This window comes from Lepisma saccharinum, chromosome 3 (assembly GCF_977018435.1).
Source record: "Lepisma saccharinum chromosome 3, izLepSacc3.1, whole genome shotgun sequence".
Taxonomy (NCBI): domain Eukaryota; kingdom Metazoa; phylum Arthropoda; class Insecta; order Zygentoma; family Lepismatidae; genus Lepisma; species Lepisma saccharinum.
This window is the reverse complement of record NC_139231.1, coordinates 79,929,561-79,947,494: the sequence shown is the minus strand read 5'-3', so window position 1 is coordinate 79,947,494 and position 17,934 is coordinate 79,929,561. Positions and strand designations below refer to the sequence as shown.

The 17,934-nt window shown below is 41.5% G+C and overlaps 1 protein-coding gene across 12 annotated transcripts in view; it reads left to right on the top strand.

The window, feature by feature from the left end:
- The window catches only part of hth (Meis homeobox homothorax), a 493,174-nt gene that overhangs the window by 75,335 nt on the left and 399,905 nt on the right, over window positions 1-17,934 (top strand). For all 12 annotated transcript variants that reach the window (XM_083118885.1, XM_083118892.1, XM_083118883.1 and 9 more), the window contains exon 5: window positions 241-291. In XM_083118885.1, coding sequence (XP_082975011.1) covers window positions 241-291 — 51 coding nt within the window. The remainder of the gene's footprint in view (window positions 1-240; window positions 292-17,934) is intronic.

Here is a 17,934-nt window from a genome sequence, read left to right as displayed (position 1 = left end):
TATCATGTTATTGCGGAACATGTATATGGCAATGATGCATTTTACACACCTTAATTACATATTGATAGCGAATCTATTTTGTTTCTAAAATTGAAGGAGCCTGATGGTCAAATTTCCCCTTGACCTATCCTACCGCCGTGTCTGAACTCTAGTATTTAAGGATTACTAATTGGATTCTCACAATTTTCATATACCTAATGTACACAATATGCTCTATAACTATTTCTTTTTTCGTTTCAGATGGTGCAGGCGATTCAGGTTTTACGGTTTCACCTTCTTGAGTTGGAGAAGGTAAGTGATAAACATAGATCAACTTCATATAGGAAGGCGGTTCGAAGAGCGTTTGTAATGTAAACTATCCTTTGTCCGTTCTAAGAACGTAGTTAAAGCAAAAAAATACACGTGGCTTCTGAGAAATCCTATTGGTGCGAATAACAACTGTGCACGTATATTGTGCGTAGGAATATAGTACATGTGATGAAACCACGGCACTCGACATATCTGTTGTATTGAAGTTGTGGAACGAATTGATTCGTTGGCAAGATAACACCAGAACTAACACATAAAAGAATCATTTCTCAGAAGTCATGTGACTATGTTTACATTAACTTCGTTCTTGCAGTGGATGGAGAATAGTAGACTTTAGGAACCATTTTCGTCTGTTCTTGATGTTCTTACATTAAACTTGATTTATGCCTGTTGTGGAGATAAAATACATAATTCGCCGACAAAGGTTCCTTTAACTACTGCTGACCAAACCGTCTTTCTATATGGCAAGGACTACATGATATAATATCTAAAAATAGTTATGATTTTGTGTTATGAATTTGTAATTTGCACCAAACAAAGCGCTATGTTGAACTGCTATTGTTGGACTCATTGAAAAACAGGATAAATTCCTTCAACATCCTATCTTGAAGAAATAATCTTGCATGGTGCTATGACTATTGGTTTTTTTACCATAATATTTATATTTTGAAGGAACGGCCAAGTTAGGACTCGAACCCAGAACTTTTGATGGGGAGATCTTCATTTGGTGGATTCGAACATACCATTCAGGATACTTGTGTCCTGTTGCATGAACGTAGGTGTCCGGAAGACACAATATTCTAGCATATGAGGTTTCGTGTGATAGCCGGGACACGTTGTCGCAATTCTTATAATTGGAGGATAGGAAGCGCACATCTACAAAGTACGTTTCCATGGCAACAAGGTCCCAGGGGACGTATTTTGTCTCCTCTTTTTCGTGGTGATGATTTTCTGACATCCTACACCGGACCATCGGTCACCCTAACGGAAAGCTTGCACCGGAGTGAGAATGTGTCCAATTAGCAGCTGCTTCTAATTAGAAGACATGTAACTGGAAGCTTCTGATGATGATGTCGGAGACGATTCTTGAAAATCTCCGTCAAGGGGGCGTAAGTGTAGGTGTGGTGGTGACGTGTTAGATTGCTGGAAAAGGAAGGCCGTCATGAATCTCTGAGCTTGAATGCATTCGTTATGAGTGATCTCGCACGGTACTTCTGCATGCGTCCATATATGCAGTTCTTCCCCCTCAAGAACCATGCAACCAAGGCGCCGGATAAAACTGAAGTCACGTTTGTCTTGGTCCCGACGTTATTCTGTTGCGAGTGTGGATTTAAATAAAAATGGGTAACGTGATTCAGATCCAATACTCAGGTGGCAAAATGGATTCTGTTCGTGGTGCCTATTTCATATGGATCTTAGGGTCCATTCAGTTATTGTGTACGGATCGTGGTTGGATCCCTCCCACATCATCAAAAGCAGATCTGAACAAAGTAACTTTGTACGGTTGTGGGTAATATTCGACATTTTCAAAAATTGAATCAATCTTAGATTTCTTTTGAAGCAACTAGCCGTTTTTCTTGCGTTGTTCTTTAGATTCTTGCAACATAAGAAAGTTCTTATGACAAAGCCACTAGATTATAAAACTGTATAAAAATTCCATGACTTGTAAGGGAAAGTTTCGATTCCGTTTGCTCCTTCGGAAAGGATTTTGGCTGTGCTTCACAAGGAAGGAATTTGTTGCCATCAGCTCGACGAGAACAACATTTTCGCTCTATTGAGCGAAATTTGGAAGAATTTTTCAGGTTCTTCTTGACGATTTTTCCTCCAGTTACTTCTTATGATGCTTTGCCATCTGGGTTTCCCTTGCATCTCATCTAATCCTATAATTCTTGCCCTGTCTCTGTGTAATTCCGCCTGTAATCTGTTGCACAAGCACATACACGCTTGCCTTCTGTACTCAACCAACCATCTAATCTCTTAATCTTCTACCCATTTTTATCATCTTCAGCAGTCCTTCAGGATATATATTCCTCAAATCCATGAAGGTAAAATCACAACCAAAGCGGATGACAAAAAAAATGCACACCTGTAACTAACATCTGCAAGGTAGCCTCATCCATCAGTGACATCTGCGAGATGCCTGAGTGGTCATTCTAATGTCGCCCCCTCGTGATGACCAAAAGAACTGTTGTTAACTATCCATGCGGAATCTTCGATTTGTTAAGAAGACACGGGGACGCAATTAGTTGGCCGTAATTGAGACCGAGTCTATATTTTGTGGTCGAACTCTGCTCTCTTCTACCACATTTTTCAGAAGGAACAAGAACCTTGCAATTACCGAGGCCTCAAGACACCAAACGTCGCGTGGCTCTTTCCAGTGGCCCGAGGCTGCTTCCACTTTGTCCAACTGGCATTTCTTCCAAGTTTTTCCGGATCTCCATGCACTGTCTGCGTATGTGTGCAAGGCAGAAGGGGATGGTGAGAAGGCTGAGTAATGGCGTGATACGCCTGACTGGCAGGTTTCATGCTTTAGGACAAAAGGTGGAATGGAGGAAGAAAACATGGTAAGAAAAAAAGTGAAAGAAAGATGAAGAACCGGGTTAGAAGGATATGTTACGACCCTGTGGCCTTCGAGTTTTGCTCGAGCCTTGCTCCAATAAAAAAGTGCAGATTGCAAGAGGTCAGTTAAGGCCTCTCCTGTTCTTCGTGATGTTGCCTTTACACGAGGTTATGTGGAAGTCTCAAACAGTTTCGAAGCCACAGTTCAGATTCCTGTGTATTCCAAGGCGCCAGGAATTCTCTGTGCTCCTAGTTCTCTCGTGCTGTGTACCAGAACTTTTCTTATATTGAAAGGCTATTCAGTCGCACTGCACGTTTTCACTGGATTCTAACGGTGTACGCCTGGTTTCGAAGCCTGGGCAATGCATTTTCATTGTGTTAATATCTTCACATGTTTCATGAGATCACCATTTTCGTCGCGATTATCCGAAAGAGGCAGAAAAGCGACGTGGTTCCGTGCATTGGCCCTCCCTTCCAGCCATGTCCGTCCACGGCAGGTGGTTGGAACAGTCTGGTAGACGAAGATGTCCTTGAATAATTTCCTGTGTATACTCTCGGAGGGCCGATAGAACCAGGCTAGTTTCATATACAAATACAAGTATGTGCATTGCTGGAAGGGGGAAGGGGGGGAGGGTTGTAAGGGGTAACCTCTTCAGAAGATCTCGCTTCCATCAAGTACACCCTGGATTGTTTTCTCGCTAACGTGACTCTGGCGCTTGGACCTGCACCAAGTAGGAATACTCTGCGGGGCACTTGCTTGTTATGTCCATATTATGTTTGTGATTGGGCATTCTTCATCAATTTTATCCTATCACCATTCATCCTCATCGTCCGAAGTAGCTAAAAGTGGCCGATCACCGATATGGACAAGGTACTAGTACACGTATATTTTTAAAAAATAATAATTGTTTACATAGCTTCTGTAATTGAGTCCCATGAAGAGACGAGTATATTTTGAGAGGTGTGAATCTCATACAATTTACACTTACATATACATTTTGCATGTAATATTTGTGGTAACATTTCACTTAAAAAGTTTTAATGTCTGTTGCGGGGCACAGGTAGTTGGGCGAACTCTTAGGTTGATTGCTTGATTGGGTTTATTTTACTTCATATTCCTGTCACTTTTGGCTAATCGTGAGGGATGAGGATGGGTGATATAATGAAATCGATGAAGGGACACTCACAAAGAACACTCATGCCCAGGTCAAGATTCGAATCCGGTACCCCTGGCGTCATAGCGCGCTGTGCTAACCTCTCCGCCACGGGAGCCGGCTGATAGTTGTGATGGATGTTCAATTTCCAGATTTTCTTCTCTACTTCTTCCCATTATATTAGTCACCATTTTGTTACCACACCACATTTATTCACAGTGATTCATTTGATTATTTTTAATGCAAAATGGAAACCCATGGTACAATAATGATAGATCCTTATCTTCATCAATATTGTTTTTCGTTCAATAAAAAAGTGGGTATTTTGGACCCCTATCCCTAAGGACATTTTTTTGCGATTACTGGGGGGCAAGCGTCTCTGTGTCTCTCTGCTATCGACATCACACTCAAATTACATGTATTGCCACACAATTTGGAGCGTGTTGTCCGGGAACAGGTACTACGGGAACAGGCATGCCCTCTAAGTGGTTTGTTTTGGTATCGTCTGACATAAAAAAATGATCAAGTGAAAACGCTTTATCCAAATTTTACACAAGTCTCTCATTTTCACATGTCCAAGTGTCTCTTGCGTTTACTTGGATGTCGAAACTCTCATCAAGACGTAAATGTCTATTGGACATAACTAATTTTCCTCCATCAATCCGGCTAATGGAAACGAAACGATTCGATGGCAACTTGATCGTTTCACAATGGCGGAGGCATTCCATCCATGTGTCCAAATCACATGACCTGTTTTTATCCGTTTGCCCGCGAGGTAGCGGTTGTGACAGAACACGTATCGCTTGTGACAGTAACTGCTTGTTTCAAGTCATGTACCAAGATTAGCCCAAGGCCCTTTCTTCTAATTTAGAGCCTTTTATTGCTACGCAAATCGCATAAAAATACTTTCCCTTGCCGAGCGGGTTTTCCTCGATCGGAGGCGGTTTCCTCGGCTTGGAGCAAAAAAAACTTGATGTCTCATTATCTGTCGTCGTGCATGTTATAACGACACGATTGACCGCGACGTCGAGGTTGTGGACGCTATGGTGCAGGATGGCTGCTGATAAGGCTTTAACTCAAGCCACGCCTTTATCTGCATCACGTGACTGAGACAGGATGCTGAGAACACCGTGCCTAGCCTACCGACTAGAAAAAATAGAAGTAGGTTAGGCATGTCATGTTTAGTTTTCCTGGCAGGGCATTGCCCAAAAGCAACCGAGGGAGTGTTTGCTTGATTTGGGGGAAAAGGTGACGCGCGTATGTCTACGTCCATATTGCACTAAATTGAAGCACACGTGTTTCAGAGACCGTCTTGGTAGTAATGAAGAAGGCACCTACCTTCTTGCATCTCATTTTTGGCGAGACATCAGGGATGGAGTATACCACAGCAATTTGTGGGTTACCACAATGTCTATTTTCCACAAAAGGCAAGTCGCCTGAAATCTTAAACCTACTTTGTGTTAATGCGAGGAGATACAGTTACGCACCATGTGTGCATTTATTTGAATATCGTCGGAATGGGCAATGCTACTGAAGAAAAACCTGGGGGTACAAGAGAGTATGAATTTCTTCACATGTGGCAGGTCGAAGCGTTTTTCAAAGTTGATTATTAAGCTAGATACGACCTGTAAAAATATGACGAATAAGAATTTTCGGAATCGGATGTATTGCTTATGGGGAATCAACTTCAACATCAAGTTACGGCTAATCAAATAGGAGTTTCTACTTTTCTGCTTGGCAATCACTTCTTCAAACTGTCCTCTTCCCGTTGATATCATTTTCTATTCCATCGGAAGTTTGATATTCCCAAGATAACAAATCAAAAAATACTCCCATATGCCCAATGCATTTCTCCTTGGCTCCTGGCAGTGTTGCCAAGCCTAGTGCGCATAAAAGAGCTATATTTCACCTTAAATGGAGTCAAGAATCTAGATTTACGAAGTGCTTCCTAGAGTAATGTTAGTTGTCAAAGGGGTGGAGCGCTGCTATTACCGTTAACTCTAAATTGATGACAATTTATTCTTAGTTTTCACCATCTACATCCGGCGGCATCACCCATCTCATGGTCGTATGAAATCGAAAATAAAGGATTCCCTGATAACAATATTTTGCCAAATTCACGTCATCACCGCGCTATATAAAAAGAAGCTGGTGATATAAGAGGGGATGAGGAGACACATCCAATATAACTATCACGTCACGTGCAAAATGTATAATCATGTCAAAAGTTGGTCTATGTGCGCCGGAACCAGTGATGGCATCGTAGTGGAGCACGGGAGCAGGCGCCCCAGTTCACAGCCAAACGAGTGCACGAAGGAGCCAGACTTGGCTTCAAGAGAGCTAAGTTGGCAACACTGACTCGGAGGGAAAAGCCAGGCGGAGACTGTCTCGTATGCCCTTAAACCATTCAAACACATCCCAACCAGGTTTAATCAGGCAGTTCTGGTCAGTTAGCACACCACGCTACGACATCAGAGGTTCCAGATTCGAATTCTGGCCTAGGCATGGGTGTTTTTTGTGAGTGTCCCCTTATCAATTTCATCCTATCATCACTCATCCATATGTTCAGGATTAGCGACAAGTAGCAGAAATGCGAACTAAAATAAGCCAAATCAATAAACCAAACCGGCAGTGATGAACATTTTCCAGAAGAATATCTGCAATTCAGTAAGCAATCCTTACTGTATGGTACCCTTCAGAACTTGGTAACTCAGTCCTTCTCCCGACCCGTTTATTAGGTTAATTGTAAGCCCTTTAAGGCATATACACTCCTCACACAAAGTTTGGAATATTGTTATATTAGGTACAAGAAGTTTGAAATATGATTATATTTGGCAATAAGTGATAGGCACGGTGGCATATGTCGGTGAAAAGATGAGAATGTCCACCAGGCAGATATCATGTTTTGAATTCAAAGGCCGTGTCTATTGTCTAATGTAACAATATTCCAAACTTTTTTGAGGAGTGTATAAACATAAGTAGTTTGTAAGCCCCACACTCCTCCACTTTAAACTTTTTACTTCCATTCCCTTGATATTTACAAGTACGTCCATAGTACATAATTTACATTAAATTTTATTGACAGTCAGTTTGTCATGACTACTTAATTCACTTTCAGAACTAATCGCACTCTCGCGGTCTAGTTTTGTACATAAGAGGGAGAAACAACCATTGTAATTACACTTGTATATACCCCCCCCCCCTCCCACCCGAAGTCTTGTCTGTAACCTGAAGTACATTTGCTCAACAGGTTTAGTATGTTTCGCTCATTAATCATCCAATGGCAACGCGTGCTCATTTTTTTTACACCCATACTTTCATTAGAACAATTCATAACAACTCGACAATACAAATTAGGTAGGCCCTATTTCTCGATTTTCTTTAGAAATCACCCTGAATTTCACGTCATCAGCAACAAATGTTTTATCCACTAACGCTGCATTCTGTGGCGGCATTTTTCCTACATGGTGTTTAACAATTACTTCTACACAAATTATTGCTACCCAAACCTTTTCTTGTGTTAGCCACCGGTTCCCACATAAATTTTCACCTAGTTTTCCCCCCCTCCATTCTGTTGATAATGTAATTTGTTTTTCTCTTTTATCTTGTTTGTTTTGTTGTCCAATATGTGTTATCGCGTACGGCAAGGAATATTAATTGCTTCAGCCATTGGCCTAGTCTTGAAATAACCATTAGCCAGATTTATTGCCTCATTGTGTGTATTCGGTGTACTTAAGGAATTCTTCTGCCTGAACTGCAATTTTGCCTTATATGAGGTCATAATATGAAGCATGAATTGAACATTACATGGTAGTATGATAGGACTTATTATTAAATCAAAACCCAAACAAATAACAACTTATACAACAGATTCCTACATTATGCTTCACTGAAAGAATGTTCGAAATAACCAAAAAATAAGAGGCGATCACCAATGAGACCGATGCATAATAAAATTTATCATAATTCTGACCAAATAGTCAGTTTGTTTAAAATAGTCAATTAACAATAAAAGAAAATAACAAATTTGATACAGGCTACTGCATTTTTTTTATGCAATGGTTTAGGGAGTGGGGTGGGAGAGGTCATCTACTGAAAAAAATATGAATAACGTTATCAATAAATAAATTTAACAAATTAATTACCTTTCCCCTATTAGTTCAGCAAAAGAGTTGTCGAACCCAGAAACCTGTTGGTGTGCGTTATTTGCAGCACTATGCCTACAAAGTAAGAAAAAAAACACTTGCTCAAACTACTTCTGTGTCCACTTCTGTATTCAAATGCGTCCGAAAAGGTTGTCATACTGCCTAAACTACCAACTTGCCTAAACTACCAAATGAACACTCCTAGAACAGTTTTATACAAATCGGCATGGACTTGGATAGATATAATGCGTTGAAAATGTGTGCTGGAATGTCCAAAAGTGTTCAATACGCAGTTTCTGTACCTATAGTAACACTTTTGGACACATTGTCAACACTTTTCATAGACTTCCGTATACCATTTATGCAGTTTAGTGTGATTGAGATCAAAGTAGTATCCGGGAAGTATTAAGAAAAGTATTTCCACATGTCAATTACTGGTTGACACTCACACCCGTATCTGGAGCTGCCATCCCCACTGAACAGTAGGTCCCAATTACTTCATGCCTCCTAATAGTGATAAGTTGGTGATTGAAAATGTTGATTCCTGATATAAATGCCGTCACTGCATGATGCTGATGTCACTAGGAAGTGAATATAGGCCACCTATGGTGCATGCTGGTTGAAATACCAATTCCCAGAGCTATTACACAAGTTCAACCACACTTCGGTTTTTAGTTACAATCCTGTGCAGTGGCATTATTTTATGTTACCATACCGTGTGCATTTATCACAATTATTTTGCAAATCACACTACTTTGAAGCTTTCCTATCCGTATAATTGTTACCTTAGAGAGTTATTCAGCAATGGGAAGTACAGGTAAAAATACATTTTGGTGTCTGCTACAACTTATTGCTATTTGCATGTTGGAAATTATAAAAATTTGCAATGAACTATGCAGGGACGATATATGTGGAATAAAGAATAAAGAGAATTTTCAAGTAAATGTTTCTGGAACTTACTGCACACATCTTAGATTTTTTTTTTTTAAAAAAAAGTATAATGCCTCGCAGGATACAAAACAGCTCTCACAGCTTATTTCATGACGTCATGCTTCGATAGAATTAAAGGTTCGAAATAACTGATAAAGAATGTCCAGATATAAAGTCCCCACATGATTTACTGGAAATAAACTTTGATCCTACCCTTCATTGGCTGCTGTTTCATATGAATATCATTTCCTGAAATATGTAGACCTGTTAGCGGAATTACAGGACCTTCAGTAAGTTGATTGCAGCTTGAGGTTACCGGGGGCAATGGCGTGCCTACGTGTCTGTGGTTATTGCTCCATGCCTCGAGAATTAAAGGAAGCAATTGGGCGATTTACTCCATATTATATGATGGCATTGTTGGTTTTGGCTTTCCAGGTCTTTTTTACGGGTGCGTTGATTCGCTTAGCAAATGACAAGGGACCGGTGACAGTTTGGTATTGATGCCTTCGCCTGGCAGGCCCCTCAGAAATTACCGCGTTTCGTATGCGGTTTCGGTTCCTCCGGCAGATGTCCTCCTGGGTCGTGGCGGCCATTATCTGCACGACACTCGCTTTTGTTTTCCTAAGCGCTTCTTTGAACTCAACCCGGGTGTATTTTTATTCTCCCCTGTAATTTGTAACCAGAGCTTGATGTCGCTGGTGTCGTCCTTTGCGCACAATTGTGTAATCGTGAATCGGTCAAGAAGCTACTCTTTAAGTACAGAGCTTTCCGGAGCTTTGAAAGGACGCGTAGGCCTACTCATCACTTATTCATTGGAAGGTAAGAGTACTTTTTTACATGCCTTTGCAACCTCAATTTCCATATGAAAATAGCCACCGTGTTGGATATTCGTTATTGTGTCAATGTATGATGAGAAAAAAAAATCAATGTTGTCTTTCGTTTAGTTTTCGATTGCAAGATGGTAGAACGAAGAACTACATACCACATTATATTGTACACAAATTGTATCATTTACTAAATATTGTAAAATGCAGGTAATATGCATTATAAAGTTCTGCGCTACAAAGTTAAAGAGTAAGACATATTTTATTGTTTTTCAATGGTGCAAACATAATAAAAGAGGATTTTATCTGTAGCAACAATATAACAAAACATCCACATAACTTCCAAAACATATACTACATTACACATAAAATTATCAAATGGACTTCCCCAGGAAATTTGGAAATTCTTTATCAAACATTTATATTGGCTTAAAGCACAGATATGTTCCTTACTTTGTATCATCTGAACCTTTTTTCATCCTGAGATGAAAGTATCTACCTCTGCTCTCAAAGGCCATGCGTACCCTGAGTGGTGGTTTTTCAAGTAAAGGTTAAGGGTGTTAACACCCATGTGTTAAGAAACTTAGATTTCCGGTGTGTATGCGGGGCAAGGGATTACGGCGTGAAGATTCATCACAAAAAATACTTTTTTGAAAAAGTATATGAAAAACAATATGTAATACAAAGTGTGTTTCCGGTGCCACGAAACTATCAAATATTTAAATGACAGCAAGCAAATGTAATCCATCGAAAGATGGATAGATTGAGATGGAGGTAGGAGGGGGCGATGATCCCCCAAAGACACATAAAACTAGCAATAAACCATCAATTAATATAATAAATATTGTTCGCCATCTTTGACATTCAAAACAAACTGATTACTTATAAAACTGATAGGAATTACAGTAAATGATTGGTGATCATCCGGCCTCCATACCGGAGTGGTCAGCACACCGCGCCACACCGGGTTCGAATCCCTCTTCTCATGTAAAATCAAGCGACCACTCCTGGAGTTTACTTGTAAATCCAACAATACGTCTACAATGGATCTAGCCACGGATAGAAGAAAAAATATATACCTTTCTGTAACCCCGAGAGCCGGCCTGCGTGGCGAAGTAGTTAGCATATCGCGCTACGACGCCGTGGGTCCCGGCTGCGAATCCCGGCCTGGGCATGGATGTTTGAGAGTGTCCATTCTTCAGTTTCATCATATCATCACTCATCCCCATCTTAGCAAATTAGTCAAAAGTGGCACAAGAAGCGATGTAAAATAAAGCAAATCAATCAATCATGTAACCCCGAGAGTTAATCCACGAATGCTCGCCAGTAACTTAGAAGGAATTCTGAACAGATCGAATTTCTCCTATTTAGAATTTTAGCGTGATTCGAAACGGGACACATTTAAAATAAATAAATCGGCACGTGGACCAATGTCCAGGTGGGCTCCATAAGAAGAGGACTTGGTGGATGAATGATGGGAACGTGTGGTAATCAGATTTATACATCGGAGGTCACCCTTACCGTAGGACAATTGTCCGAGGTTGCCCTACAATTACTTTCATGGGAATTCCAAGCTCATCCGCGCAGGACGTTTTGCATACAGTTTAGCAGTCGCGAAATCCCCCCGAAGCCATCGTCACAGATTGCTGTAAATCTTCTACGCCACTCTCCGTTCCTGCTTCGGGGTCTGATTATTGTTTCGCCATTCCGGACCTCATCCATGCATAGTCAATGTCTAAATAAAAAAAAAAGGTCTGGATCCATATTGTGAATGCCGATCATGTCCTTCGCCGAACACAACGTCTGCATGTGTAAATACAATTGTCCTTTCGTCACGTAATGAAGACAACATACAATTCGTGACCCGTTGGTGCACGAATGACAAGGCGGTTCTGTGCATTTGTCCATACCAAGGAGCAAGAACACGCGTCCGTGTGTATTGACAGCAGCAATTAAGTGTGTTTTTTTCCTTACCTGCTTGCAAGCTGCGACACTTTTGACGGAGCGTGGAAGTCTACGAGGTTTCTCTTCGTTTCAGAAGTTTGTCGATGCTGGTTTAGTTAATCTTCAGAGAATCTTCCTTTCACGTTTCCGTTGTTCTCACATGTCGATTGTCTTTCTTGCAATTTGTTGGCGTTTTCTCAATTCGATTAGCAGCACAAACAAGCGCTACTTTTTCCTGTTGTTGGATTGATAGTGCCAACAAGCGATTTTGTCGCCTCTCATTCGATTAGTAAGAGGCATTAAAAGGGCAAACTAGTGGTATTGTTGCCTGTATGGCAGAGGGCAAGGATGTGGCATTGTTGCCTGTCTTTGGGTAATCAGAGGACATGCAAGTGGCATTACTGCCTGTCTTTGGATAATCATAGGGCAAGCATGTAGCAATGTTGCCTGTCTTTGGATAATCAGAGGGCAAGCAAGTGGCATTGTTGCCTGTCTTCGGATAATCAGAAAGTATGCAAGTGGCATTGTTACCTGTGTGACTAATCAGGGAAGAAGTAAGTGGCATTGGTGCCTGTGTGAGTAATGAGAGAGCAAGCATGTGGCATTGTTGCCTGGCTTTGGATAATCAGAAAGCATGCAAGTAGCATTGTTGCCTGTGTGACGAATCAGGGAAGAAGCAAGTGGCATTGTTGCTTGTATGAATAATCAAGAGAGCAAGCAAGTGGCATTGTTGTCTGTGTGAAAAATCAGGGAAGAAGGAAGTGGCATTGTTGCCTGTATGAATAATCAGAGACCAAGCAAGTGGCATTGTTGCCTGTTTGAATAATCAGGAAAGAAGCAAGTGGCATTGTTACCTGTTTGAATAATCAGGAAAGAAGCAAGTGGCATTGTTGCCTGGCTTTGGATAATCAGAGGGCAAGCATGTGGCATTGTTGCCTGGCTTTGGATAAACAGAGGACATGCAAGTGGCATTGTTACCTGAAAATTGATTTGCAGGTCAAAAAGTTACATCGTTGCATCATATCTCTCTCTCTCTCTCTCTCTCTCTATCTCTCTCTATCTCTCTCTCTCTCTATCTCTCTCTATCTCTCTCTATCTCTATCTCTCTCTCTCTCTCTCTTTTCCAGAGAGAGAGCATAACACATGTCGTTTGAGTATTTAACCAATTGAATGCAGGCTTATGCGGCCTGTGATTCCAATACGGTGTGAGACGTTACCGTTTTCAATGGCTCGTTCCCAAGCGACATGTGTCGCTTGTTTTTTTGGGTCTGAAATCTTGAGGGCAACGCAGAAACAATTCCTTGCCCCTCTAATTCGATGGCATGATTTAATTTATCTTGCCCGGGATAGGGACAGATGTAACGTAAGGCTTGTGTTGCTCAGGCTATTAACTGTTCTAAGAATGACCTAATTAGGTTAGCTAATCTTCTAAACCACTTTTACCACTGCCAATACGAATTGTTTTTCACTGCTATTCACGTTAAGAAAAACAGTATTTTTCCCCCCAGCAATAACCAGTAACCACCACCAAGAAGAGCCGTACACTTTTAAATTTTACCCAATAAAATCAATTTGAAATCCTGGCTGCGTAGTAACTAATTTTTTCCCATTGTTTCGTATCCATCTTTTATCCTATCCCGTGCCTTCAGAAAACTCACTTACCCTTTTCTGCCAGTTCGAGGAAAGAATTTCCGAGCCTGTCGAAGGAATCTTCAAATTGAAGAGGCGTTACCAGATGAATGTGAACTTTTAAAAGCACAAATATATACGTCACCATTTACTTCTAAGTTTCCAATCCTAGTCAATTGGTTTTGCCTTCAGAAATAGAAAGTTTTTCCTTCTTCATTTTCCATCCAGGAAAGTAATAGCTCGCCACAGGGTAGGAATCTTGCCATTCTTCTGAATCACTTCCCCTTTTCTCTGGTTTTTAATGCCGGACCCGTGGAATTTTATTTGTCCATAAATCCTTGCTGCAGGCCTCTTGTTCTCTTGAAGAGAAGGAGTTCTCTTCTTTCTTTACGTCATTAGGTGGTAAAGGTTGCGGCAACAGTTCCGAAAGCGGAAATCATGAGTTCGTGTGGATATCTGTCCTCTTTCGGTTGATATTGTCATGTATTCCACCGCGATTTGGTGCAATCGTGGAGGTAAAGGGGGGAGACCATGCGGACATGGTAAACGACGTCTTCCCAGTATTTTCATGAAAGGAATTCTCCATTGATACTTTTGGAGAATACTAATTATTGTTGTTCATTGCCTTAGATAACTACATTCACTTTCCGGGCACTTCGACCTTGGTTTTTACTTTCATTTCACACTTCTTTCGACTCGGTCGGACCTTGGATTTGTCTGGAAGGTGAGAGGTGAGCCAAGATTCGACGGTTTATCTAAATCTGTTCACGGATTTTCAGGTTGATTCACATCTCCGAATCCTTTCTCGATAAGTTGGTGATTGTTATGCGGCAATGAGACTTTCCCATACCAAAATCAATAGTATGATGGAAAATACAAATGTCTTTGATTTCACACTCTGAAAGTGGTGTCACGACTTTGTGCGAGGAAAATCTTTATCTACAGAAAGGCTAATCGGGATTGGACCTACAGTTTAAAAGTGTTTACCTCTATCAAACGCCGGAGCCCTTGATGACAAGGTGATGTCGTTACCACTACGCCATCCTGGAGGTCTTGTGCGCGGAGAAGGCTCTCCGACGTAGTCAATGGGATGTATAGTTAAAATGTTTTACGGAAGATACAGCAGGAAGAGTTATTATAATACGTACAAATGGAAAATGACTGTTGTTTTTTACGTCTGAGAATTCCCAAACTTCCGTCAGCTGTCTACTATGAAGGAACCTGCGCTCGAATACATGAATAATCATGGACCAGGTCTCGCACTAGAACTTTTGTCCATCTCACATATAAATGGTACCCACCTTAAACATCACCTAACGTCCACTGGTGCCCCTCAATGAAAATATTTATTCCTAAGTAAACCAAAGCATCCCCCTGCACATTGAAAGTCATCGAAGTGGTGGGGCTGTAGGGAGGGACTCCGCATATTCACGATTTCGCCCATTATGGAGTTGTGATCATCAACACGCTCCGGTCAATTTTATCCCCTAGTTTTGTTCCCAAGTACCCATGTTATCAGAGGGTGGGTGAACCTCAGATTCGTCTTATGCTGGAACATGGTCTGAGAAATTATCACATGAGAATACCTGCCATATTTGGGTCTTCCGGGTGGCATCAAGACTCCCTACCGGCTTGGACCACATCAGTTTCTTAATCTTAGGTAGGGATGTTAATAAAGTAACACGTTCCATAACACAGTCACTAAACCTTCGAAATAAGTAAAAGTATGTACAGTTCGGACTATGCCAGGAAGTTACGGATCAAGTCATGATTTGTCGTCGCAGTCGGAACGTAACATAACTAAAAATACAACAATGCCAAATATATTTTTACTCCCAAGCTAAACTTTGGATGTCAAGTGACGCCCACATTTATGTACTTCCTACGAGCACTGGTGGGTGTTAATGACTTTCATTATCTTGATTCGTTCATTCACATCGCCACGTTTAATCAAACTAGAGTCGTAAGGTACGTTGGTCGCTGATTAACCACGTGACGCAACTGGGGGGGGGGGGGGGGGAGTTTGCAAAGACAATGAAGTACATTGCATTTGAAGCCGCAACCGTAAACATTCTAGGTACTCCCGATACTACATTAGCTGTCGATATCGCCTAGTAATCACGGTATCCTGGTTTTGTTCCCGATGGAGGAACAGTGCATTTGAAACTGGAGGTCCAATTCTGTTTTACCTTCAGTGGTCTTAAACTAAACTTTGCCAAACTCTTTGTAGATATTCTTGAAATTGAACGACGGTGAATCTGCTGCGTGAGGTAATTGGGAACAAGCTTTAAGACCAGGAGTTTATGCATATTTTGCCATCTGGGAGATGTTCGTGTAGAGATAGTCAAAACTACCATAAGCATTAGGGGCCTTTATGAAAAAAATTAAGGGCTGTTGGGGCTGTGTGAAGCTCTTTTCTGGTAGATCTGTTGAGTCTGTTACAAAGCTGATCCGCACACCACTTTTCCTGTAGTTTCTCAACCATTTTCCTATTGGGAAATCGGGAACATTTAGTGGTGGAACTTTAGTGGATTAATCTCTGAACTTTCCGTTGGGAAGATGGAAGTATTGGTGATGAAATGCAAGGCTGTAACAGGCTGATATGCGACGTGGAGGCTGTGGTTTAGCAAAACGAAGATTCCTTTGTCTTGGACCAAGGAAAAATCATGATGGTGGTGATTCCTGCAATGTATGTCAGCACGAACGTTGTACTAATGTTAAAAAAGGATAAATCCTAAAAGTGCAGACCATTATTCGGCAGATGCAAAAGCACTTCGGGTACTGTACTTTTTCTTTTTGTGGCGAAAGAGAATCGCAAGAATACAAAAGTGTCTTTCGCGTTTAGGATCGGAATTCCGGCGTCGAACACGCAGCCACATTCCATCAGGATGCTTTGCAGAAGATGGCGGGATGACATACGGAAAGACGGGGGAAAGGGAGCGGGGAGGAAAAAGGCACCGAAAATCCAACAATACCAGTTAAAGCGGGCGAGCTTCGTGTAACGTTGATTAAAACAATTAATCAAGCGGTTGGAATGGTAGAACGGGAAGACAGGAGGAGGAGGGGCAGATTCTGCAGTGTTGACAAAAGAGTGCAGGAGCAGAAGAGGTATGTAATTGGAACCTCCTCCTCTTCCTCCCATCCCTTTTAGGTGTCATTCCAGTTCGACTGCGGCGGCGGTATGTATGAACGGCGGTCTGCAACGAACAGCATGTACAGTGGAGGGAATTTTTGCATTGTTGATTACCACCGAGCAAATCGTTAAATGGTGGATTCGGAAGTTGGAATGCCAAGCGTTTCCGATGGTTGGCATTAAAAGGGGTGTAAGACGAAGAGGGAAGTTTCCTCGAGTGGATAAAATGCTTAGGAAGAAGTTTTATTCAACCCTCGTACGGTTGCCGAGGAAGAGGATACACTCTGTTTGGGTGGGAAAAGAACCCTTGACAAGATGAGAGCTTTGAAGGAGGTGGTTGCTGGATGGGATTAGAAGGGATGTTTGCTGCGGGGATGTACTCTGGAGGACCTTGTAGTCTCTTGAAGATGCTTTCGTCAAGGCCTGTGGGGTGGGTTTAAACAGTAGCATTAATAAGTACGTTCTTTCCTGTCTTGAGTTTCTCTATTGTCAACATAGATAAGAGTACACTTAATAAACAATAAGAACTATCGGAATGCATTCCAGAGAATACTTTTGAACACATTCCTTTTGTTGGTGTGCGAGGCCATAGATAGGTAGGAGAATATTAGTTGTAACACTCCATTATATATTTTATAAATAATAGAAGGCAAAATATGACACGAACCTTGTCTTTATTTGGCCTCTTTACTCTAATAATACTTTATGGCCTGTCGTCACCCTCTATGATTAGTGCGTAGTTCACGGAGCCAGTCCTTGTTTAAATCCAGGATAAGACATTGCGTTTCATTCATCTTTTCCATCCATTTATCCTCATTGTTGTGATTAACAATGGAAAAGTGACGTGAATGCACAATACAAACACAATCCCATCGATATGTCAGTTCTCGTCAAATATGTGTATGGGGAACCGATGGAAAAATGCTTTGGATCGTAGCCTACACCAAGTTGGCCCAAGCTATGACCACGTCTGGATATAAGGTTGTTCAGTCTATTCTAGCACATAAGCCGTCTCGTCTCGTCAACTGTTCAGAAACATCACAAGTACCTACCTACATCATGTAGTGGATGTAGGTGTTTGTTGTGGCAACCCTGCCTATCCGTTCAGCAGGCAATGATGGTGGTAGCTGGCGAAAAAAGAAGAAAATACCAGCGGCTCTCTCGTTAACAAATAGCACGAGTAGTTTTCCTCTGCCCTTCCTTCCTCCCTAAAACCATTGAATCTGCAGACGCAGCTTACCCCACACCACCCGACAATCCCTTCTTCCCCCCTTCGCCTTTCCCCATTGTTGGGTCTTCCCGTTGGA